At 52.5% G+C, this 24,307-nt stretch overlaps 1 protein-coding gene across 5 annotated transcripts in view; it reads right to left on the reverse strand.

The window, feature by feature from the left end:
• The window catches only part of TBCD (tubulin folding cofactor D), a 139,438-nt gene that overhangs the window by 111,782 nt on the left and 3,349 nt on the right, over positions 1-24,307 (reverse strand). For 3 of the 5 annotated variants that reach the window (XM_072745294.1, XM_072745293.1, XM_072745295.1), the window contains 7 exons: positions 22,356-22,453; positions 19,562-19,663; positions 17,801-17,947; positions 14,178-14,233; positions 10,523-10,655; positions 1,122-1,167; positions 379-511 (listed from right to left, as the gene is read on the reverse strand). In XM_072745294.1, coding sequence (XP_072601395.1) covers positions 379-511; positions 1,122-1,167; positions 10,523-10,655; positions 14,178-14,233; positions 17,801-17,947; positions 19,562-19,663; positions 22,356-22,453 — 715 coding nt within the window. The remainder of the gene's footprint in view (positions 1-378; positions 512-1,121; positions 1,168-10,522; positions 10,656-14,177; positions 14,234-17,800; positions 17,948-19,561; positions 19,664-22,355; positions 22,454-24,307) is intronic. The other 2 variants (XM_072745296.1, XM_072745297.1) reach the window with 1 other exon arrangement.

The following is a 24,307-nucleotide window of genomic DNA, read 5'->3' on the forward strand; positions in this document are numbered from 1 at the left end:
AGACAGCCTGGCTTTCTGAATCAACCTCGCGGAGCAACAGCCTGCTCTCTTTGAAAGAAGCTTGTACTCAGCGTGATCCCTAGTGGAGCTTTCCCTTTCATGAGCCCCAACTGGTAGTCATATTGCACCTGAATAACGTCACATAAAATGCAAAAGCAAACTTTCCTTACCACCACTCCAGCTTCAATTATCCTAAGATGTAGGGACAGGAGAAAAATAAACTAAAAGGAAAACCTTTCCTTCAGAATTAGAGACACTACCGAGACGCAGAAAATGAAGCGAAAGCAAAGGATAACCAGTGTCCTCTGCCATGGCCACCGGCACCCAGGCAGTCCCACACCAGCCTCCCCGACAGTCGCTCAGGCCTGGCCCACTGACCTCCACTTTGCCACCCTGGGCTTCAGGAAGGTCAGTCCCAGCCGCTGCACAAGCTTCACTCCAAGTTTCCGGAGCAGGGTCTGATTGCTGTCGGGGAGGTTGCAGCCCTCCAGGCACTTGAGGACGGTGGCAGCTGCAAATAACAGCACGTTCAGCTCAGACTGGGGGGGGGGGGAAGGATCTTTTTTTTTTTTTTTTAAGATTTTATTTATTTATTCATGAGAGACACAAAGAGAGAGGGGCAGAGACACAGGCAAAGGGAGAAGCAGGTTCCCTGCAGGGAGCCCGACGTGGGACTTGATCCCGGGACCCCGGGGTCACGCCCTGGGCTGAAGGCAGACACTCAACCACTGAGCCACGCAGGCACCTGGGGGGAAGGATCTTGTATGATCTCCCAAATTGCACAATCTGTGTCTGGCACCCACATTAAAACCACAGTTGAGGGACACCTGGGAGGCTCAGCAGTTGAGCGTCCAGGATAAAATGTGAAAGAGAGGGCAGCCCCGGTGGCCCAGCGGTGTAGCGCCACCTTCGGCCCGGGGTGTGATCTTGGAGACCCTGGATCAAGTCCCACATCGGGCTCCCTGCAGGGAACCTGCTTCTCTCTCTGCCTGTGTCTCTGCCTCTCTCTCTCTCTGTCATGAATAAATAAAATTAAAAAAAAAAAAAAAAGTGAAAGAGACAGTTGATCATACACAGGCCGACTCACATCGCCAACACATCCTGTTACAAACAGACCTTACCATAGGGTAAACAGTCCTCACGCTTTCCATGCTTAAATATTTGCGCCTAAGAGAAAAAAAAAATTCTGTTAAGTGTTAAAAAACATATTTAATATAAATATATATATAAATATACATATTTACAAATCCAGAACATAAATTATCAAAACAGTTCACTGCATCTTTCCTGATTTTTACTCTAAATAGCACAGAATAACAGAAGACTAGTTCCCATACATGATAAAGGGATCACAAGAGGCAGGAGAGGCCACGTCCCCAAAGGACACTGTGACCTGGGGGTGCAACCGTAAGGCCCAGTCCGCCTAGGGAGGAGGCAAGGCGTCACCACTGACACATGCCATTAAGGGCATCAGCCGAAGGAGAGTGGAGGACCTCACGGGGTTTTCCTCAACGACCCGTGTATAAGTGAAGGTGCCAAAGGGCACAAGCTACGGGCCCAGCAGCTCTCAGGCTCAGGAGCAAGCGCTCCACACGCTCCCGCAGCGCCAGGCGTGCTGGTCAGCAAGTGAGCAAGGGCTCCCCGTGCTTCGGACACACGTTTGCTCGTCCCGTGGTGCCGGGGGAGCTGTCTCCCATGCCCCCTCGCTCAGCCAGGCGCCACCCCCAGACTCACAGCCCTCACAAGCTCCAGAAGCTCAACCTGAATTCCACCCTCCACTGCCGGGTCTGGAAGAAAAGGGGGCTAATTCTCACCAGCATGCAAGCCTCGAGCACGGAGCACTTCTAAGACTTTCTTAGAGAATTTCCTCTCCTTCCAAAATGGCATTTAAGCCGCAACGTAGAACTACGTGTTTCGGATGGGAAGGTACGTGAGCCGTGTGCGCTGGCCTCCCCGGCCCCCCGACACCAGGTCCGGACAGCGAGCTCAGCCCTTCGAGCCGCCCCACTGGCATCAAGGGGCAGACGGGCTACCCCGTGCCGCCCTGTCAGGACCCACAGAATCGTCACAATGGCTGTGGCGTCAAGCCACAGGCTCCGGGGTGGGCCGTTAGCCAACAGAGAACAAACCCCAACTTAGGAAATCCACCCTGTAGGCCAGAGCGCTACCGTCGCGGCCTGGACGGCAGACACCGCCCGGCAGCAGGATGGGGACGCGGGGCAGGGTCACAGAGACGGTCCACGCCGGTGCAAAGGTCTGCAGGGAAGGAGGGGAGGACGGTGAGCAGCCAGGAGCACAGCCAGCAGCACCGGACAGGTGAAGCGTTCCCCGGGGGGGCCCTGGGCGCTCAGTCGGCCCTCACTCGGGTCATGAGCCCGAGACCATGGGGGTCCTGGGATCGAGTCCCGCATCGGGCTCCCTGCACATCAGGGCGTCTGCTTCTCCCTATCTGCTCCTGCTCTCTCCCCCTCACTCTCGCTTGCTCAAATTTTTTTCTTTTTTTTTTTTTTTAACAAAGTTTTTTTTTTTTTTTTAAATTTTTTATTTATTTATGATAGTCACAGAGAGAGAGAGAGAGGCAGAGACACAGGCGGAGGGAGAAGCAGGCTCCATGCACTGGGAGCCCGACGTGGGATTCGATCCCGGGTCTCCAGGATCGCGCCCTGGGCCAAAGGCAGGCGCCAAACCGCTGCGCCACCCAGGGATCCCTCAAATTTTTTTCTTTAGTGTTTCTTGGGTTCATTCACCAACTATTAAGAATTTAAAATATTATGACATGCCAGGAGTGATGGCTCATGTGAACGTTCTTTATTTGCCAAACTCCTTACAGAGTGTAAGAGAACAGAACAAAAGTGGCGAACGCTGGCTGACACGGGCCCAGCGCTGGGCACGGGCACACGGCAACGGCCCCAGCCTGTCCCCACCCCACGAGGCGGCCCGCAGCGAGGCCCAGCCACTGACTGGACCGACCTCAGGGTACCGGGACTGTGTCCCTCTGCTCCTCCCAACCTTGAATCCCACAGGATCACCCAAGCGCTCTGTGCACCTGGAGAGGAGGGTCACCGGGAACCAACCCGTGAACAGACTCCGGAGGGCAAAGGGATGAAAAGGAAGGAACAACACGCACACGCGCACACACACACCAAGGAAGAAAAGCGCTTTGTTTTTGCTAGTTTTTTAAGACTGCATTTATTTATTCGAGAGAGAAAGAGTGAGCATGAGTAGAGGCAGAGGGAGAAGCAGACTCTCCGCTGAGCAGGGAGCCCAACGCGGGATGCGATCCCGGGACCTGAGCCCAAGGCAGGTGCTTTACCAACTGGGCCCCCAGTCGCCCGGGTCTGTGTTCACACATAAAAATGGGGCACGTGCGCTGCCGTGGGCTCTTGCGAGCATGTGGCTCCGCAGACACACGCGGGGCAGTGAGTTGGGGGGTGGGGGGGCTGAACCACTCTCGTCTCCTGACCGTCTTAAGGATTCACCGGCCGGGCCGGCAAGCGGGAGGTGCGCTCCTCTCTCCACGAAGCACACAACGTGAAGCAGCTGCACACGCTGCACAAGCAATCACGCCTCTTTGAGATCTGAGAGAAATGACCGTCGGGTCTGTTTCTGTTGTTCTAGAAACCAGCACAGTGCAAGGTGCAAACAAAAGGAGTTTCTTAGTAATCACTCTCCGCTGCCACACCTTCCCATCGCTACCCACCCAAGCCTGCTTTTCTGCAACGTGCACACCAGCTTCCCCTCCCCGGGGCATGTTCTGTGCGCGGTGAATCACAGGCCGTCGGCGGCTCGGGAGCCAGTCCGCCCGGCTGCCGAGCAGGAGACGCTGGTCTCAGGCTCCCCGAAGCACCACCGAGTCAAGGCCAAGAAAAGCAGCTCCACCCACGACCCAGGCAAAAGGCCCCCCACGCCACGCCAGCTCCGGGGGCCCTCGGCGGCTCCCGTGAGCTCTGGGAGCTGGTGAGCACGCTCTGAACCAGCCTGCGGGGCCCCTCAACATGTGGTCCTGTCCCGGGCGCCCCAGGAAAGCGTGCTACCACGATCACCGGCGAGCAGCCGGGCAGGGCTCGGCCAGGTGCTCCCCCCTGCACCCCTGACCCGGAGCAGCTCCGGGCCCCTCACGGCAGTCAGGCCACACGCGACGCAGGTAACCGTGAACACGGCCGGCAGCGAACCCACCAGCTCCCGAGTGGACAGCACTGAGAGGTGGGCCACGTCCTCCGCCGCCCCACAGCAAGCCCACCGAGGGCCACAGCTCTCGTGGACGGCCGCAACGGCGCTTCGCAGAGGAATCCTAACACACACTTCACAGTTCAGGGCAAATGACCCTCCTCCCACCTCCGGCTGGAACCCACTGCCCCCGCGGGCTGTGAAGGAGCCTATGTCCGCCCCCGCCCCCCGGGACAGCAGGAAGCTGGGGCTGCCGGGAGGAGCACTGAGAACACAGAAGCGGGGGGTCCTGAAGGCAGCGCCCACCTGGGCTGCACCCCCTCCAGGGGGAGCCCTGCCAGTAAAGGGGGCGAGCCGGGGGGGCCAGAGGCACCTGCAGGCCCCAAAGACGCAAGCCCTCTCCTCTCCTCTCGAGAACGACCACGCTGGGTGCGGCCCTCGGACCCCCACCGCCCAGCTCAGGGCCCCAGTCACATGCCACACACTGACCCGCCGCACAAAGACCCTCAAGGACCTTTAACAGCAGGTTCCAAACACTGCAAAGCTGAGAGAAGTGGAAGCTCCCCGTTAAGAGGGTTAGAATCAACCCGTGAGCAACAGAGCTGGGGCTGCTGCGGCCTCCACAGCGGAGGGGGGAGGGCCAGCAGGACACGCGGGGCAGACCCAGGATGAGCAGGACCTCAGGCCCCCGGGAGGCCTCTGTTATTCCCACTGGCTTCAACAGCTGACAATTTTAGATAAAAATAACTTTCTCAATCAATCGAGAAGTACCAGAAATCCTAATCGCACGTCCCCCACTTGCCTGCCCCAGGACGGACGCAAGGTGCAAGGACACGCCTGCCACAGAGAACCCAACAACACGCGTGCACCAGGGCAGGGAGGGGCTCTGAGCCCACCCGAGGCCCCGGCCCCTCCACGTGGACGAGGAGATGCAGGGCGGCAGGAAGAAGGGGTGGCCCCACGGAGAGAGCCTCCCCGCTGCCTGGTCTCCTAACCCTGGGCACGGCGACAGGTGCCAGCCCAGGGCCCGAAACCCCGGGGAGCCCACACGGCCCCGACAGCACCGAGGGTGGTACAGACAGAGCCCAGCTGCGGCGGGGGAGGCAGGGGGGCCGGGGACCCGGCTCGGGGCTGGCCGGCTCCCCTCCGGAGAGGCCCCGGGCACAGGGCCCCGCGTACCAGGACAGGACAGCCTGGCCGGGACACACCCCAAGCCTGCACCGGGGCTCCAGGTGAACGCTGCAGAGGGGGACTCACGGGGCGTGAAGCACAACGGGTGCACCGAGCTAGGGCCCTGGGACGGAGGAGGGGGAGCAGGAGCCAGAGGTCAAGGGGGGATCGGGAGAAACCTCAGCTGCCCCCAAGCGGCAAGGAAAAGCCTGAGGAACACCTGCTTCCAGGGAGGCGTGAGAGCCCGACCCCCGAGGGCAGGCCCACGGCCCTCGAAGCTCGGCCCCGGCCGTCCAAGAGGCGTGACAAGGCCGGCTCCCTGCGAGCGTGCACCTGTCCAGCAGGACACGTCGCCTCCGCACACGGCCGGCGTACAAAGCAGGCCCGTCACTGCGGGGGAAGCCGGGCCACACACCGTGCGTGTTTCAACAAGACTCCGGCCGCCGCGCTGCCCGCCCCGCTGCCCGCCCCGCGTAAACTGCTGAGTCCCGTGAAATTAAAACAGTATCAGAGCTGGCGGCTCCGTGGACTTAGACCCGCGGGAACGGCAGGTACCCATCACGTGAATTCCACAGCAGCGCACGAACACCACGCGCGTGCACACACGTACTGGAAGACACGCACGTTCATATGGTTCTTGCCGCGCCTCCCCCCACCCGGACCCTGCCCCAGCGGGGGCCGGGGCCGCACAGCCCCGTGGGGACCGTCTGTCCTCCGGCCACGCTGCACCCCAAGTGAAACCACAGGGTGTCAGTCTCCAGAGAACCCGGAGAGAAATCAAAGCCTACGTGAGAAGTGTTTTGGATAATCAAGTGGCTTCTCTTCATCTTCAAAGAGCATGACACGCACTAATTAGCCTCCACACCACCCTGTGAGGTAAGAGGCTTGTTATTTCCCTTCCACAGGCGGGGAGCACGGAGCAGGGCCTTCACCTCCGCCTGGGGTCACGGGCGTCGCTACAGGCTGTCCCGAGGCTCGGGACTGGCCCGCAGCAGATCGGCCTCCCTTAGGGCAGCGAAGCACCCAAGGGCAGAGCCAACACACCCTGCAGCCCAGGACGTGCGTTTCTGGTACATCCTGCCCTTGGAGAAGCGACAGCCGCTCTACCTGGACACTCCCTTTATTGACTTAGACTTCAGGCAAAACCAGAGAGGCCTCGGCGTCTCGCCTCACACACGCACTCAGCGCCAGGGACAGGAGCACTTGGTTTTTAAGGTTTCCAGCAAAACGTCTTCTCCTTTGACGAGAGCCGTGCTTTCATCAAGGGTAAGTGGCCTTGCGGTGAAGAGGGCACACGGTCGTAACCGGCGAAGAGGAGAGTGTTTTACTGCCACACCTGCCCGGTGTTCCCCCCGCCTCGCAGCCACACAGGGCACGCACGGAGGGAAACCCCACAGCACCAGTCAGTCCTGGGCCCTTCGATCTGGGCAGTGGAAGCCAGGATGGCCCAGCTATCAATAAGGAAGCCCACATAGCGTATTTCCAACTTTTCATACTTGGTTTTCCTTCTCTGAACTTTCCCAATTTGCAATGATCCAATTGTTTAAAGTACGACTAAACCCGAGGACCTTCGAGTGATAGGAAACTGCCAGACTCCAGTCCCCCCCCCCCATCCCCCTACAAGAGTTAAAATTCATCGCTGCAAGAGGAACATGCTTCCAGGAAAATAAAGTCCAACCCTAGTTTCGATGGTGCTCGTTACGAGTTCACCTGTTTTGCCTAACACACTAATGAACAGGTGGATAGAAATGAAGCCAAGTGCATCAAAGGAAACAGATGAAATCCGAAAGCACAATACACCTGCAAGTTTCATCACGCACAGCGGACGCCCAGCCTCTGCCGTGCAGGTCTGACGAGCTCATGGCGAAACCTGCTCCTGCTCGGAGAGCCCAGCACCCACACCACTTCCTCCCGCCCAGGCGGCATCGGCAGTAATTACACCAAACCACCCCTTTGAAAAGGAAAAAGAGAAAAGGAAACAAGACGTGTGATTCCAGAAAGACCTAGGGGCTGCAGAAGGCTCCGGGAGGCTGGACCCCGCGGGCGGCCGCTTCCCAGCAATCCCATTCACTCTCCTCCCTGGGGTCTGGGCTGCCCTGTCAGGCCGTCGCCCACCTTGCTGAGGGCACGCCTCTCCGGGCAGTGAGGAGCAGCTGCCAACGCTGCTTCACTGCCCTGCTGGGCGGATGGGGTGGGAGCTCTTGGGAAAACCTCCCTATTCCTCAGGAAGGAGAACAAGAGAACGTCTCCTAAGTGTGGAGCCTGGAGACGTCCCGGGCACTACCCCACTCCTGGCTGGCTCTCCCCACTGAGGAGAATGCTGACCCAGGCCCACAGCTGGCGGGACAACACACGGGGCCTGCCTTTGCCACACCAGCCCTGGGTTTTGCCACCAAAGGCATGCGTCTCCCACCTAGGAGCAAGAAACAGAAAACCTGGGAACAATCTAGAGACAAACAACACAATCATCAAAATTTTTTTTAAAAAATAAAAGGACCCAGGGCAGAGCAATTGCAGAACCAGACAAATAGGGGTCCCCATGTCCTTCTCCAGCCTTCAGTAAGAGCACCAGCGCCCCAAGGACCTGACCCGGGACAAGTGAGCCACCGGGAGCTCTTGCAGGTGGCTTGAGCGCACAGGCCTACCACCGTGTCTTCTGGGAAAGCTGCCTCCTCGCCGCCAGCCCAGGCAGGAACCACACAGGCCTCACCTGCCTGCAGGTCCCTGGGGCAGTCACGGCAGGCTCCGGCCCCCCAGGCTAGGCGCCCTGCTGGCCCAGCTGCCCCTGTGCACACGAAGGCAGCCGTGGCTCCTGGAGGGGTGGCTTTTGGGCAAGGGCTACAGGAGACCCTGGGAGCCCGTCCCAAATGCAAATTGCCGACTGAGCAAAGAAGGTCTAAAATAGGACCATACCCGCAAGAGGAAGTTAGGTCGCCTGTGCCTACTCCTGCGCCCACACTCAGGTGGGTCTAGCATTCCGCCCTGCAGGCCACAGCAGACCACAGGCCCCAGCTACATTTTGTCAGACCTTCCAATGGTTTCTCCGTGACCTAAGACTTCTCAATGTGACTCACAGCAAAAAATGAAGAATCCACTTACACCCAAACCTTCACATAAAACAGCTCTGCTGTTCGCCCATCCTTTACCAGAATTAGCTAAAACATAAAGGCGCTCCCCCAGGATTCAGGCGACGAGAGCCTGTGTCTCGCATGTCCCCCCCATCCGCATCCACTTTCAGCGCCCTCTCAGGCCAGCCTCGCCCCGCACTGACTCCCATTACAGCAATTACACTGACAATCCCAATAAAACCCTCTGTAAGCACCACCTCCACACACAGCTGGAAGGAAAGCCACCTGAGGGCACAGGCCACGCGTCTACACAAGCTGATACGCCATGTCTCATCGACGTAACAGGTGTGCGGCCATGAGAAAAATTAAGACCTCAAAAACAGAAAATACTTAAACTGTTAAAGAAAAAGCTCTTGTTTCATACCCAAAGGGAACTAGAATATACGCTCCAACAAAAAGCTGCACGCAGAGGTTTAAGTGAGCCCCACTCCCAACAGCTAGGAATTCCCAGACAGTGGACTCCCAGTGGGCGTGAAAAGGAATGAATTACTGACCTAAGCCACTTTCCTAAGCCGGAAACATGATGCTAAGTGGCGAAGGTCACTTGTACGATTCCATTTATGCAAAATGTTCAAAATGAGCAAATCCACAGAGATGGAAACTAGATTAAGGTTTGCAGAGGGGAATGGGGAGTGACTGTTAATGGGTGTGCGGTTTCCTTCAGCGGTGATGAGAATATTCTGGAATTAGATCGTGGTGAGGGGTGTGCAACCTTGTCCATAAACAAAATCATCACTGAGTTATACACTTTTAAAAAAGTGGATTACTTACGGTATGTGAATTATCTTGGGTTTTTTTTTTTTAAGATTTGAGAGAGAGCACGCATGAGCACGTACATGCACGCACACATGCATGTCCAAGAGGGGAGAGAAGCAAAGAGAGAGCAAGGAGGAGAGATGCAGACTCCCCGTGAGCGCGGGTTCCCAACACGGGTTCAGCTCCACAACCCAGGAGATCACAGTCTGAGCCAAAATCAAGAGTCGGACGCCCAACTGACTGAGGCACCCTGGCGCCCATCTCTCAATATTTTTGAAAACCTAGTGCACAGCCTATCACGTTCATACACAGAATGGAACAAAGCGTGAAAAAAGCAGCACCTCAACAGACCACAGGAATTCAGCACACGTTCTATTTTTCCAGGTTTCTTTATAAAATGTCCTAAAATACTCCCATCAACTGAAAGGCTGGCCTTCCCAAAGACAACAGCGGCAGGGGTGGAAAGAAACAGACGCCGAGAACATTCCTGAGAGAGGCCAGGCAGTCTGTGCCCCAAGCGCCCGGGACAGGGAGCGCAGGGAGAGGGCTTTCCCCAGGCCCCGTGGCCGACCCGGCGCTCACCTCCCCTCCCACAGCTGGGCCCACTGCCCCGGGTGATAACCTTCCACTGGCCCTCGCAGCTTCCTACACCTCGTCCCACCCGGCAACAGCTGACACACAGGACAACACCCAAGAAAATGTCACGCTGAGTCATGGGTCCAAACGCCTCCATTTAAAGGCAGTCCAAAATGCCTTGCCCTCCAGAAAGTAGGCCATGGGCCTCTACAGCTCCAGAAACAAGGCCGAGAACCAAGTTTCACCCGCTGCACTTAAAGAGCAAAGAGGAGGCACCGTGCCCACGACACCCGGACCACGAGGGCCTGGGCAGCTGCCCCTCTTCTGGGAACGTCCTCATCAGCACTAAAAGACGACACAACAGACAGGAGGAGCAGGGGGTGGGCACCAAGCAGTGCGCTCTGGGCGGGTGCTGTTGTGTATTTAACACACTTTTACTAACATCCTGACCCGAGCAGCTGAACAAAAGCAAATTTCGAATCACCTGCCCTACTTCATCAGAGCCGGTTCCAGTAATCACACTCTACACGATTACGCAGCAGGAACCCCGCCGAGGGTGTGCCCCGCCCGCCGCCCGGCTCTGTGGACACTGCCGCCCCCTGGTGGCGACACGCCAGGTGCTGGACCGCGCTGCTGGGGTTAATGGTCTCCCTATGCTCGGCCTATTTCAGGACGGACTCCAAGGTGAGCACGACTTGCCCCCCGCCCTCCCGGGCAGTGCTTACCAGGGCCTGCAGCGTGCCATCCATGGCAATGACCCCCTCGATGGTCTGGAAGGAGGAGCGGGCCAAGGTGTGCAGGCTCCAGTCCAGGAAGCCGGCCATCTTCTTCTGCTTGACATCAGGCCGCGTGACAAACCTGCCAGAAGGACGCAAACAGGCAGGGTGAGCGCTCAACCTCGGCCCCAGAGGAGAGCTCCCCCTCTGCGGCCCACCGTGTCCTCCCACCGAGAGGAGTCTTCACACCAGGATCTGTTCTCCGCAGGTGGGTTACATCCTCCTTTCAGGACACGCTCTCCAGGGCGCTCTCCAATCTAAAATACCAGACACCACCCAGGCCACGGCCCCCTCTGAGGTCATGTGCCAGTCCCCCACCCCGTCTCCTCCCTGCTGGGCTCCCACTCCTCCCGAGGCCCCCTACGCCGCAGGACCACGTTTACCTGGCCCCAACACTACCAGGAACCCTGAACCCACCAACACCTACGACTCAGCCCTTCCCTTCGCCTCAGGACACTGGACCGCCTCGTACAGCAAAGCCTGGCCCCAGGCCCCTGTCCCTGCGCCTGCGCTGGGTCTCCCTTCCCCCTTCCCTCCACCCAAGGCTGCACAGCCCCTTGCACAGCCCTCACCTGCTCAGCTCGGCACTCTCTGGACGTTCAGATGGTACGTGCTAGATCCTGCGCGCTCTCACACTCCTGGTCTAGGCCAGCAGCCACCCCCCATCCCCACACCGAACTGGCCTCAGCTATCTGACTCGGGGGCTCAGGTTGAGCCCGTGCTCTCCTTGGGAAGCTTCCACTCTCGAGACAGAAACACGGGAAACAGGCGAAGAACATGAAGAGACAGACGGGGGGAGACGTGCAGCCTCCCAGAGGGCCCAGGGACACCGTCCCAAGGACACATGGGACTGGAGAGCGTCAGGAGAGAGGACCTCACTCCCTTCACCTGCCCCCCACAGAACACGCTTGGCGGGACCCTGCACTTAACGCTCTGCAAACCCGTTTTAGCTCTGCAAACCCGTTTTACGACACGCTGGTCCACTTCTCCCCGGTGTTGGCACCATGTACATCACGGCCTGCTCCAGAGCCGTGGTTCTGGCACCTGCCTCAGAACCCTCGCGGGAAGCTCTCATCCAACCACAAGCCCTCCCACCTCAGGGCCCTCTCTCCCCTCAGAACAGCCACGGCCCAGTGTATCAGACGATGCTCAGCCAGTGCAGTTACACGCAGCCCATTCCGGAACACTCGGAGAAGCTGCCTGCCCAGCACCTGGCAAACCGGCAGGAGCATTTCTAACGCACTGAAAACCAGCCTCAACCACGCGAACTGCATACTCATCCCGACCACTAGGTGGTGCCGGAGAGTCCCGCCGAGTGGTTGCCTGTGTCCCCAGGTCACCATTCCCGGAGGACATCAGGGCAGGACCACAGGGCAGGGCCTCAGCTCCCCAGGCGCCAGGTGCCATGGTCCACAGAGTCAAACTCAGCATGGCTGTACCAAACCCTCAGGACTGCTCGTAATAATAAATAATAAAAACATTGTTTTTTCCGTTTAACAAATTTGGCAAATGTGTTAGAATTACACACAGTACTGATGAAAGTATGGGGAAGAGATAACCCTGCCAGTTAATTGCACTTAAAACCCCTAAAATGGGAATCCCTGGGTGGCTCAGCGGTTCAGCGCCGCCTTCAGCCCAGGGCGTGATCCTGGAGTCCCCAGATCGAGTCCTGCATCGGGCTCCCTGCATGGAGCCTGCTCCTCCCTCTGCCCGGATCTCTGCCCCTCTCTCTCTCTCTCTCATGAATGAATGAATGAATGAATGAATGAATAAATAAATAAATCTATCTTAAAAAAAAAAAAACCTAAAATGTCCGTTCACCTTCCAGGAATTCACCCCTAAGAATCAATCAGAATGGTCCAAAGTTTTACGTAAGACGTTCACAATGACATTGACTTTGCTAACAAGCTGCAGAGCAGCAGTCGCACGTCCCGTAGGGGACTGGAGAAACAGTAACAGATTCACACCATGATCGTGTTTTGGAAAAAGACTGAATGAAGCTCCAAGTCCATCTGTTGGCACCTGGTACAACAATAATGTTTTCCAACGTGCCCACGGACAGAAGGACAAAAGACAGAAGCAGTTACGTCTCTGGGAGATGACGGTACACGTGGAGTTTGTACTTTATATTTTATTTTCCAAAACATGGGATTACTCTTACAATTAAAAAGAAACTCATTTTTTTAATCACAAGAAACCTCTGTCCAGTGAGTACTTCCCTCCCCTCAGGAGTGAAGCAATGCAGGTGAGCTCACCTGTTCCCCCCCCCCCCCCCAAAATCAGTTCTACACAAGCTCTGCCCTGTGGCGCAGGAAGTGCTTGCACAAACACCTCAGCCAGGGCCCCACTGCCCTACAAAGGGTTTCTCTCTTTTTTTTCTTTAAGGTTTTATTTTTTAAAAATGTTTTTAATTTACTTATTTATTCATGAGAGAGACAAAGAGAGAGGCAGAGACACAGGCAGAGGGAGAAGCAGGCTCCATGCCGGGAGCCCGAGGGGGGACTCGATCCTGGGATCCCAGGATCACACCCTGGGCCAAAGGCGGGCACTAAACCGCCGAGCCACCCGAGCTGTCCCCAAGGGTTTCTCTTACCACTTTGTGTAAGGTCACGGCTACACCTAGGTACAAGGGGACCCTGAATGAGATGTTACCCACTTTCCCAATCAAAATATCCAAAAGTTTTCACAGTCCATTTCAACTTTCACAAATATAGAGTGGGGAAAAGCCAAATTTTCTATTTACTCTATACACTTATTTTAAGTCACCCATCCTACGAAAGATTAATTTAGGAAAACTGCTTTCTGGGATGCCTGGTGGTTCAATGAGTGAAGCGTCCACCTTCAGCTCAGGTCATGATCCCAGCGTCCTGGGATGGAGCCTGGGCTCCCTCCTCAGTGAGGAGTCTGCTTCTCCCTCTGCCCCTACCCTGCTTGTGTGTTCTCTCTCTCTGTTTCTCAAATAAATAAAATCTTAAAAAAAAAATAAAATAAAATAAAATAAAAAAAAACCAGCTTCCTTCCATTCTCACATTTTCTGGAACAAGTTTACACAGCTCTCACGTACAGCTCTGATGTTCTGCAGAGACGCCGAGGCCACTGGGTCAGCTTACCCAGCTCATCAGACAAAGCCACGTTCACCTGTTTGAGGCACAGTCTGTTTTTCAGTCAACAGGGAATGTGTGCGGGTTTCCATCCCAAGCCACAGTGATCCAATCAAGCTCATGACCTCCACAAACCACAGCGTTAACTGCTTTCTAAGTGACCTTTAGAGACTCATCTAAGCACCACCACCCCAAAGCTGAGGCCCTGCCCACGTATAACCGCTACACCTGTTCTGAACGTGCACTGTTGATGGGCCTGTCGGCTGACCTCCAAAGCCCCAGACCACATTGTCGGGTTCGGAGGTCTCTGCAGCCTCCTCAGAGAGAGAGACGAGCAACGGGCAGTAGCAAAGACTTCCCAGGCCACGGCCCGTCAGCCAGTGTCCTCCTCCAAGGTAACACAGAAACACGGGGAACACGGAAGAGGACGGAAGACAAACCCTCTCAGAGCACACTAGTCACATATCAAGCAACGCAGCTGGCAGCGGCCGAGAGATACTCACTTGGACACGAGGACAGCGGCTGCATCCCGGGCCTTGTCACTGACAACCAGGTAGGCCTACAAGGATAAAGGACAGGCCCGTTACACACACCATGTAAATCTCGGGGACCTGCTCACCAGCCAGTCCCACACGCGGCAGCCCCCAGAGAACCCGGAATGAAGCTTCTAGGCAGAGGCCACATCCCAAAGCTGCACAAACCATCCCTAAACTGGAACCACAGTCGCCAGCAGCTGCCGAGTGCTGTGCTCACCACAGGGCAGGTGCCCAGCTGCACACGGCATGTGGCCAGACCCCTTGAAACACACGTGTCACGCGGCTATCACAGGGAGTCACAGAGGCACCTGGGTGGCTCAGGCGGTCGAGTGCCCGACTCAGCAGGGAGACCGCTTGAGGTTCTCTTCCCTCTCCCTCTGCTCCTCCTCCTGCTCATATTCTACGTGTGTGTGTGTGTGTGTGTGTGTCTCAAATAAATCTTTTTTTTTTTTTTTTTTTAATTTATGATAGGAACACAGTGAGAGAGAGAGGCAGAGACACAGGCAGAGGGAGAAGCAGGCTCCATGCACCGGGAGCCTGACGTGGGATTCGATCCCGGGTCTCCAGGATCGCGCCCTGGGCCAAAGGCAGGCGCCAAACCGCTGCGCCACTCAGGGATCCCTATGATTTTTTTTTTAAAGATTTATTTGAGAGAGGGATCCCTGGGTGGCGCAGCGGTTTGGCGCCTGCCTTTGGCCCAGGGCGCGATCCTGGAGACCCGGGATCGAATCCCACGTCAGGCTCCCGGTGCATGGAGCCTGCTTCTCCCTCTGCCTGTGTCTCTGCCTCTCTCTCTCCTTCTCTCTGTGTGTGTGACTATCATAAATAAATAAAAATTAAAAAAAATAAATAAATAAAAATAAAAAAAAAATAAAAAAAATAAAATAAAAATTAAAAAAAAATCATAGCATCCACGAAGCACACGTGGGACCTGCCAATATGTGAGAATGCAGTTGGGAGGCCCCACTCAAACAGGACCACCCAGGGTCAAAACAAAATAACTATTTTGTGTTCAGAAGCCTGCCTTAAGTCTCCAATTCTCACCTCCACTTTTTTCCAAATGATCCACAAAATATCTTTTTTCTAGGGGACAATCACATACCCAGTGCCAAACCCTTAGGAACATACAGCCACTCACCTGACCGTCCCATTTACACGACAAATACACACAGGGTGTATGTAAAGGTGCCTCATCACCATACTACTTCTCACAGAATTAGAAACAAACTAAATGTCCATCTACAAGAGAATTTTGTTTAAAGATTTATCGATGGGACAGCCGGGGTGGCTCAGCGGTTTAGCGCCACCTTCAGCCCAGAGCCTGATCCTGGGGTCCCGGGATCGAGTCCCATGTCAGGTTCCCTACAGGGAGCCTGTTCTCCCTCTGCCTGTGTCTCTGCCTCTCTGTGTGTGTGTGTGTGTGTCTCTCATGAATAAATAAATAAAACCTAAAAAAAATAAAGACTTATTGATGGACTGATCTGAGCAAAAGCATGCACATCCAGGCGTGGGGGAGGGGACAGGGGCAGTGGAGAGGGAGCATCTGCAGCGGACCCCACACTGAGCACAGCACCTGACGCAGGGCTCCATCTAATGACCCTGAGATCACGGCCTGAGCCAAAACCAAGAGTCTGACACTCAACCAACTGTGCCTCCCAGGCGCCCCAAGAGAATATCGTTAAAATTAGGGTTCAGTGGAGCACCGTTTCCCTTCAAGATTATGAGAAGACATCTACACACTGACAAAACGCCAGGGAAAAAGCAGCTCGCAGAGCAGCAGGACACCAAGGGCGCGTGCACAGAGTGAGCAGCTCGGGATCAAGAAGCAAACTTCCTGGCTTCAAATCTGATCTACCACTGACTGTAAAGTGAACCAGCTAAGTTATTTTTTTTTACTATCGTCCCCTCAGTAAAATGAAGATAGAAAGAGTTAGCCATTGGGACACCTGGGGGCTCAGTGGCTGAGCATCTGCCGTTGGCCCAGGTCGTGATCCCAGGGTCCTGAGACGGAGCCCACGTCAGGGTCCCTGCTTGGCGGGGAGTTGGGTTCTCCCCGACCCCTCCCCTCCCCTCATGCTCTCTCTCGCTGTCTCAAATAAATAAAATCTTTTAAAAAGTATTGTTTAAAAAAAAAAAAGGTAAACTAAAAAAATTTAAAATTAAAAAATTAAAAAATGTAAACTGCTCCATTCAGTAGAATTATGTGAGTCATCACACAAAAGATGATTAGAACAGTGTCTAGCACATAGCAGACACTCAACAGACACCCGACCGCGAGTGTTCACACCTCGTGGAACCCGTCCTGTGTGGGCTGGACACAGTGACCTGCTTCTAACCAAGAATGTGGCAAGGGGTTAGGACGCCACTTCTGTGACTTGCTAACATCATGGCGGCTCTGTCTTGCCAGCAGACCCTGCCCTCTGCCAGTTTCGAGGGAATGCGCTGCCATGTTAAGGGGGCCACATGGCAAGGAACAGCCAGCAAAGAACCCTTGGTCCAACACCCTCAAGGGTCTGGCTTATGCCAATCACCCCGACAACAGGAAAGCAAGCCTTACTCTGGACGAGTTTTGACTTCAGCTGGGAGACCTGGATGCAGACTGCCCAAATTCCTGACCCACAGAAACTATGAGATAATAAGTGTGTGTTGTGTTAAACCACTGAAGTTTGGGGTAATGCAAATACTATGCACATAGACAAATTACTACCTCACAAAAAGTATGAAAAAATATATAAGGGTTATTATTCCTCGGCACTAGAATTTGAGGGACTTTGACTTTTTTTTTTAAGATTTTATTTATGAGAGACACAGAGAGAGGCAGAGACACAGGCAGAGGGAGAAGCAGGCTCCATGCAAGGAGCTCGACGTGGGACTCCATCCCGGGTCTCCAGGATCAGGCCCTGGGCTGAAGGAGGCACTAAACCACTGAGCCACCCAGGCTGCCCCAGGGACTTTGATTTAGCATCTTTCTTGCTTTGCTTTATTTTCTCATTTTTCTACGCTGATCATGTATTATTTATACAGTATTAAAAATTAAAAACCAAAAAAATAATTTAAAAAATTAAAAACCAAATTTAAAATGGACCTTTAGGGGATCCCTGGGTGGCTCAGCGGTTTGGCACCTGCCTTTGGCCCAGGGCATGATCCTGGAGTCCTGGGATCGAGTCCCACATCAGGCTCACTGCATGGAGCCTGCTCCTCCCTCTGCCTGTATCTCTGCCTCTCTCTCTCTCTCTCTGTCTCTCATGAATAAATAATCTTTTTTAAAAAATAAAAATAAAATGGACCTTTATTTTCTCTTACAACTGCCCCGAGATCTCTCATATGTCATTACTACGATTAGCAGACAATTGGCACTACCTACAAAGAATTGAGATTTGCTAAGTAATTCATCCTCTCCCCTATATGAATTATCATCACACTTTCAAAATAGGTTAGGAAATGGAATTTTACCTCACTGAAAAAACAGTAACAGCAGTCAAAGAAACCTAAGTGTTAAAAGTGTGGCTAATTAAACTCTAATATCAAGATAGCATGAGAATGAAAAAGAACACTAACTAGCAGCTAATGACGTGCATGATCACAGTTACCTCTGCTATTTGGAGAATGCGATCCATTATGGACATTCGCGTCTGTCCAGGTTGCGTAAGGAGGTTCCCGTCCAGGCGTGAAAAATCAAAAGGGATCAAGCAGGTCACAGAGAGCCAGAGTAACAGCATGTAGCGCGTCTCCCAAGTCTAGGAAGTTAAATCAAAGTAAAACGGCTGCTGCACGAAGGACAGAGGTAGCCCGTAGGCCCCGCTCACAGTCCTCCCGCCCTCCCCGCCCCTCGATGCCACCACAGGCCCGTCAGGTGCGGTCCACTCAGAGCCTGGAGCACAGACCCTCACGAGCTGCCCCCGGCCTCCCCTGTGCCCCCCGCACACACCCGCCGTCAGACAGCCCGTTACCTCCGCAGACGAAACAAACAGCAAAACGAACAAAGAAAAAGCACAACATGCCAGTCTAATGGCTCCTCCTGGCTGGCACCCTTCAGCACACAATCAGCAGATTGAGAAAGTGAAAAACAAAAGATGGAGAACAAAAGATTTCAGAATAAAAACTATCCTCAACTTCCAGTCAAAGAGGAGTGCCCTTATTTTAGGAGGGCAGCGAAACAAGACTCCACTTCGGCCCTGGGATCACGCATCCGGCACGAGAAGCAGGGGAGAGCTGGGGAAATGCTCACCCGCGCCTTCAACAGAGATCGGGCGCGTTCACAGACAACTCACTGGTGTGCAACTGCGAACTGTGTGCTCCTTGGAACTCACGCTGTGCGAAAGAACGCTCCCAAAGCAACCTGGAAAAGCGCGCTAACAAGGCTGGCCACCATGGACCTCTGGAAACCTGGATCTCAGGAGGCTTCCCACCATTCCCTGAGGAGGAGGACGCCCTGTGCCTGGGCCACTTGTACAAACCCCGTGGCTTATGTCAAAACCTGCTGTCCTTCTGGGAGTCTGGCATTTCAGTCCACGCTCGGCAGAGTACCCATGTGACCAGCCCCCAAGAAAAACCCTGCACACCAGCCTCTATGACCTTCCCTGGTGGACGACACTTCATAGGTGCCATCACAACTCGGGGCCAGGAGAACTTACAAGTGACCTAACTGGGAGAAAACCTGGAAGCTTCCTTCTGGATTTCTCCAAACTTCCCCCCATATACCTTTCCCTGTGCTGATTTTGCTACTAATCAGTCACAACCATTAAGAACAACTCCACGCAGGAGCAGCCCTGGGTGGCTCAGTGGTTTAGCGCCACCTTCAGCTCAGGGCGTGATCCTGGAGACCCGGGATGGAGTCCCACGTCGAGCTCCTTGCATGGAGCCTAATTCTCCCTTTGTCTGTGTCTCTGCCTCTCTCTCTCTCTCTCTCTCTCTCTCTCTCTCTCTGTGTCTCTCATGAATGAATAAGTAAAATATTTTTAAAAAAAAAGAACTCCACGCAGAGTCCTACAGTGGTCCCAGGGAATCATCAAACCAGGGGTGGTCCTGGAAACCCCTGAAGTAGTTTTATTTCAATTTTTAAAAATGTGAAAAGTTAAAGAAAAAAAAGAAAGGTTGATATAGTTATCACCACTACGCTGTAGGTAGGCATATTGTTTTTCTTCATAAAGAGTATGTTTTAAAAGGAATTAATTTAAAGCAACAAAACGAAAAAGGCAAAAGAATAAAAGAAAAGAGAGAGTGATACAAAGCAGCAGAAGTTAAAATTGAAGGAAACAGGAAGATGAACCCGCCAGTCAGGAGTGGAGCAAACAAGGGAAGAAGGAAGGAAGGACGCGGCTGGGAATGAAAAGGAGAAAAAAAAGACTCACCTCATGGTCTCGGGGATTCTGATTTGTAAACATATCTAAAACAGGCTGTACGTTGGCTACTTCATGAGGAAATAAACGAAGAAATGTTTTATATCCTCGAACCTACCAGGTTAAAAAAACATTATTACATAATTAGAAAACACAGAAAGCAGCAAAATTATATTTTTCTCTATCATCAAAGATCACCACCTACTCCACACGGTGATCAAAGAGAATTATATCACATTACAGCGATATGACTTGTTAAGAATAAACAGGAAAGCCATTTTGCTTCTTATATCATTTCATAAATGTTTGTTCTGACTTAACACGTATTATATGTGCTTCATCAAAAATGGAGATATAGGGGACACCTGGGTGGCTCAGCAGTTGAGCATCTGCCTTTGGCCCAGGACGTGACCCCAGGGTCCCAGCATCGAGTCCTGCACTGGTCTCCCCGCAGGGAGCCTGCTTCTCCCTCTGCCTGTGTCTCTGCCTCTCTCTTCGCTCTCTCTGAATAAATAAATAAAATAAATCTTTAAAAAAATAGAATAAATAAATCTTTAAAAATATATACAAAACCACAATGAGATCCCACCTCACACCAGTGAGAATGGGGAAAATTAACAAGGCAGGAAACAACACATGTTGGAGAGGATGTCTCCACATCCTCCACATCCTGAGTCCTCTTGCACTGATGGTGGGAATGTGACCTGGTATTGCCACCCTGGAAAACTGTGTGGAGGCTCCTCAAAGAGTTAAAAATAGACCTGCCCTACGACCCAGCAATTGCACTGCTGGGGATTTACCCCAAAGATACAGATGCAGTGAAACACCGGGACACCTACACCCCGATGTCTCTAGCAGCAATGTCCACAACAGCCAAACTGTGGAAGGAGCCTCGGTGTCCATCAACAGATGGATAGAAAAAAAAAAAAAAACAGATGGATAGAGAAGCTGTGGTCTATGTATTCAATGGAATATTCCTCAGCCATTAGAAATGACAAATACCCACCATTTGCTTCGACGTGGATGGAACTGGAGGGTATGATGCTGAGTGAAGTAAGTCAATCGGAGAAGGACAAACATTATATGGCCTCATTCATTTGGGGAATATAAATAATAGGGAAAGGTAATAGAAGGGAAGGGAGAAGAAATGGGTAGGAAATATCAGAAAGGGAGACAGAACGTAGAGACTCCTAACTCTGGGAAACGAACTAGGGGTGGTGGAAGAGGAGGTGGGCGGGGGGTGGGGGTGACCGGGTGACGGGCACTGAGGGGGGCACTTGATGGGATGAGCACTGGGTGTTATTCTGTATGTTGGCAAATTGAACACTAATAAAAAACAAACTTAAAAAAAAGACTTAAAATTTCAAAAAATATATATATATATATACACATATAAACATGTTACAAACTAGAAAGTTTTGCTTTCACCTTGTTTACACAAGTGCCCTCTGACACTCAGGAGACCAAGTCCTCAAAAACTCAAAGGTCCCCAATTCACTATGGCTTCCATAAACGCAGTGCTACACCACCAGAAGGGACCCTGCACTCAAACCACCTGAGCCACAGAGAAGTAAGCCCACGGCAGCCCACCACGAAGCCGTCTCACTGGCCAAGGACCTCTCACCACACAGCAGGCACTACTATACCGCGCAGCCCATCAAAACCCACCCGAGACGGTTCTGAGTCACTCCCATGGTTAAAACTGCAACTGGTTGGGGCGCCTGGGTGGCTCAGCGGTTGGGCGTCTGCCTTTGGCTCAGGGCATGACCCCAGGGTCCCGGATCGAGTCCCGCATCAGGCTCCCTGCATGGACCCTGCTTCTCCCACTGCCTGTCTCTGCCTTTCTATCTGTGTCTCTCATGAATAAAATCTTAAAAAAAAAAATTGCAATTGCTGATGTCTGCAGGTCAGCATTGGCCTATCACCTGGGAGTCTCTAAGAATGCAGATTACCACGCTCCACTCCAGACCTGCTTACTCAGAATCTGCCTTGTTAACAAGATCCCCAGGAAATTCACCTGCACATTAAAGTTTGACAAGCACTTCCATTTTCACCAAACTTGCCCACTTTTTCCTTGTAAGAAACTCCTAATTAGTCATCTCTCTCTCCCCCTCTCCCTCCTCTCTTCCCCTCCCCCACTGCCTTTCTAGCTAGGTGCTACTTGATGTATTTCAACGGAAGATGCTAAATATCTCAGACGTGGTTTCAGCCAAAGGACCCCGATCACTATCACTTACATCTGATCCCTAAAATGTGGTTAAAAAAAAAAAAAAAAGAATGAAACCCACAATTTATGTGTGAGAACCATCTTTCCTGAAAAATAATATTTGGAAGCTAAGTTATGGACCAAGTATATAAAAAAGTGTCCTGTTGGGGTGCCTGGGTGGCTCAGTCAGTTAGGCATCTGCCTTAGGCTCAGGTCATGATCCCGGGGTCCTGGAATGGAGTGTCAGGTTCCCTCCTCAGAGGGGAGTCTACTTGTCCCTCTGCCCCTCGTCCCTCATTATGTTCTCTCTATGTCAAATAAATAAATAAAAACCTTTTTTTTAAAGATTTGATTTACTTATTCATGAGAGACATAGAGGAAAAGAGGCAGAGGCAGAGACACAGGCAGGGGGAGAAGCAGGCTCCCTGTAGGGAGCCCAGTGTGGAACTCGATCCCGGGACCCCGGGGTCATGGCCTGAGCCAAAGGCAGACGCTCAACCACTGAGCCACCCAGGCATCCCAACAAATAAAAATCTTTAAAAAAAAAAAAAAAAAAAGGCAGTGCTCTGTCAACTATAAAGTGCTATGTGTAAATGTTACCTTGGTGATGATGTAAAGAAATTTAAAAGCCAGGTGTATGAGGTCAGCTGGAGATGTCTTATCTTGCACTATATCCAACAACAAGTTCATCATCCATTCTAGGGAAAAACATACACAAAACATTTACTACAAAATTAAACATAACTATGATATTAAAACAAAATGCCAAAAAAAGGCTTTATAAATATGAGTGGTTAAGTACTAGTAAACCTATTTGATCCAAGTATCAACAGAGAAAAAGAAGAAAAACATTTTTATCTTAACAGATTCTAGAACATAGAATACACCATTCATTCTTGCTCTTAAAATGCAGGAGAGGGGCTCGTGGGTGGCTGAGTCGGTAAAGCATGCAACTCCTGATGGCAGCCCAGATCATGGTTGTGCGATCCAGCCCCAAGCGGCCTCAGCCCCGGGCAGGGAGTCTGCTTAAGATTCTCTCTCTTGGGTATCCCTGGGGGCTCAGCGGTTTAGCGCCACCTTCGGCCCAGGGCGTGATCCTGGAGTCCCGGGATCGAGTCCCACGTTGGGCTCCCTACATGGAGCCTGCTTCTCCCTCTGCCTGGGTCTCTGCCTCTCTCTCTGTCTCTCATGTATAGGTGAAATCTTTAAAAACAGATTCTCTCTGTGCTCGCTTCGGCAGCACATACACTAACACTATACTCTCCCTCTCCCCATCCCCCCCACTACTTACACATGTGCATTCTCTTTCTCTCTCCAAAAAAGGTAATAAAATAAAGTAAAATGCAGGAGAAATATTTTTAAAAATTACACGATCTCAAATATCTAATACCACGCTTTATAAAAGATACTTCCTACAACTACTAGGATTTAGTGATAAGCACATACTAACCAATGTAAATAAGGCAGAAAAAAAGGATTTCCACTCCTAGTTATTTTTTTTTTATTATTTTTTATTTATTTATTATAGTCACACAGAGAGAGAGAGAGAGAGGCAGAGACACAGGCAGAGGGAGAAGCAGGCTTCATGCACCGGGAGCCCGACGTGGGACTCGATCCCAGGTCTCCAGGATCGCGCCCTGGGTCAAAGGCAGGCGCCAAACCGCTGCGCCACCCAGGGATCCCTCCACTCCTAGTTATAAAAGAATAGATTATATGGAATTGTTTCACCACCAAAAATTAGAAAACTAGACAAGCATGTGACAAATTTTCAGACACTGGAACAACAGACAGTGCAAGGTAACAAACCAACAGGGATGTACAGCTGCCCAGGGTGTCTGCCAGGAGGTGATTTTTAGAATTCAGTACATGGAGGGGAGGACTCAAACAGAGCAGAGAATAGGGTTCAAGGAGGCTAAGTCCGCTGAAATCTGTAGGACAGAGCAATGAAGAGGAAGGTATGCATTTTCACAAGCATGGAAGGAGCCCACAAGCCCGGGTTAAGAACAACCATCAAAAAGCAGTAAGCTGGGCAGCCCGGGTGGCTCAGCGGTTTAGCACCGTCTTTGGCCCGGGGCGTGATCCTGGGGACCCGGGATCGAGTCCTGCATCGGGCTCCCTGCGTGGAGCCTATTTGTCCCTCTGCCTGTGTCTCTGTGTATCTGCCCCTCTCTCTCTCTTTGTCTCTCATGAATAAATAAAATCTTTAAAAAAAGAAAAGAAAGCAGTAAGGTGAAGAGTTCCCAGCTGACATGGGGCCAACATTCAAATTCCATCAAGTCAGAGTAAAGTCATTGAGCACCCAGAGCAACCAGGAGACACTCCAGAGAGGTCTTTTCTTAATAGTGAGGCTAAATTAGAGAAAAACTAGAGAAAAAGTGAGAACTGCCCTAACAAAGCTATAAATGGTTTACAATTAGCTAAACTGCCTGGCAGATCTGAGCACTCTCTCAAGACAAAAAACGTAAAACCACCATCATCATAATACAATACCCTTAATCCATTCAAAAATTATAGGACATGTGGCTGTCTAAAGTTACTGTGACTCCTAATGG

Source organism: Vulpes vulpes, chromosome 2 (assembly GCF_048418805.1).
Source record: "Vulpes vulpes isolate BD-2025 chromosome 2, VulVul3, whole genome shotgun sequence".
Classification (NCBI taxonomy): Eukaryota; Metazoa; Chordata; class Mammalia; order Carnivora; family Canidae; genus Vulpes; species Vulpes vulpes.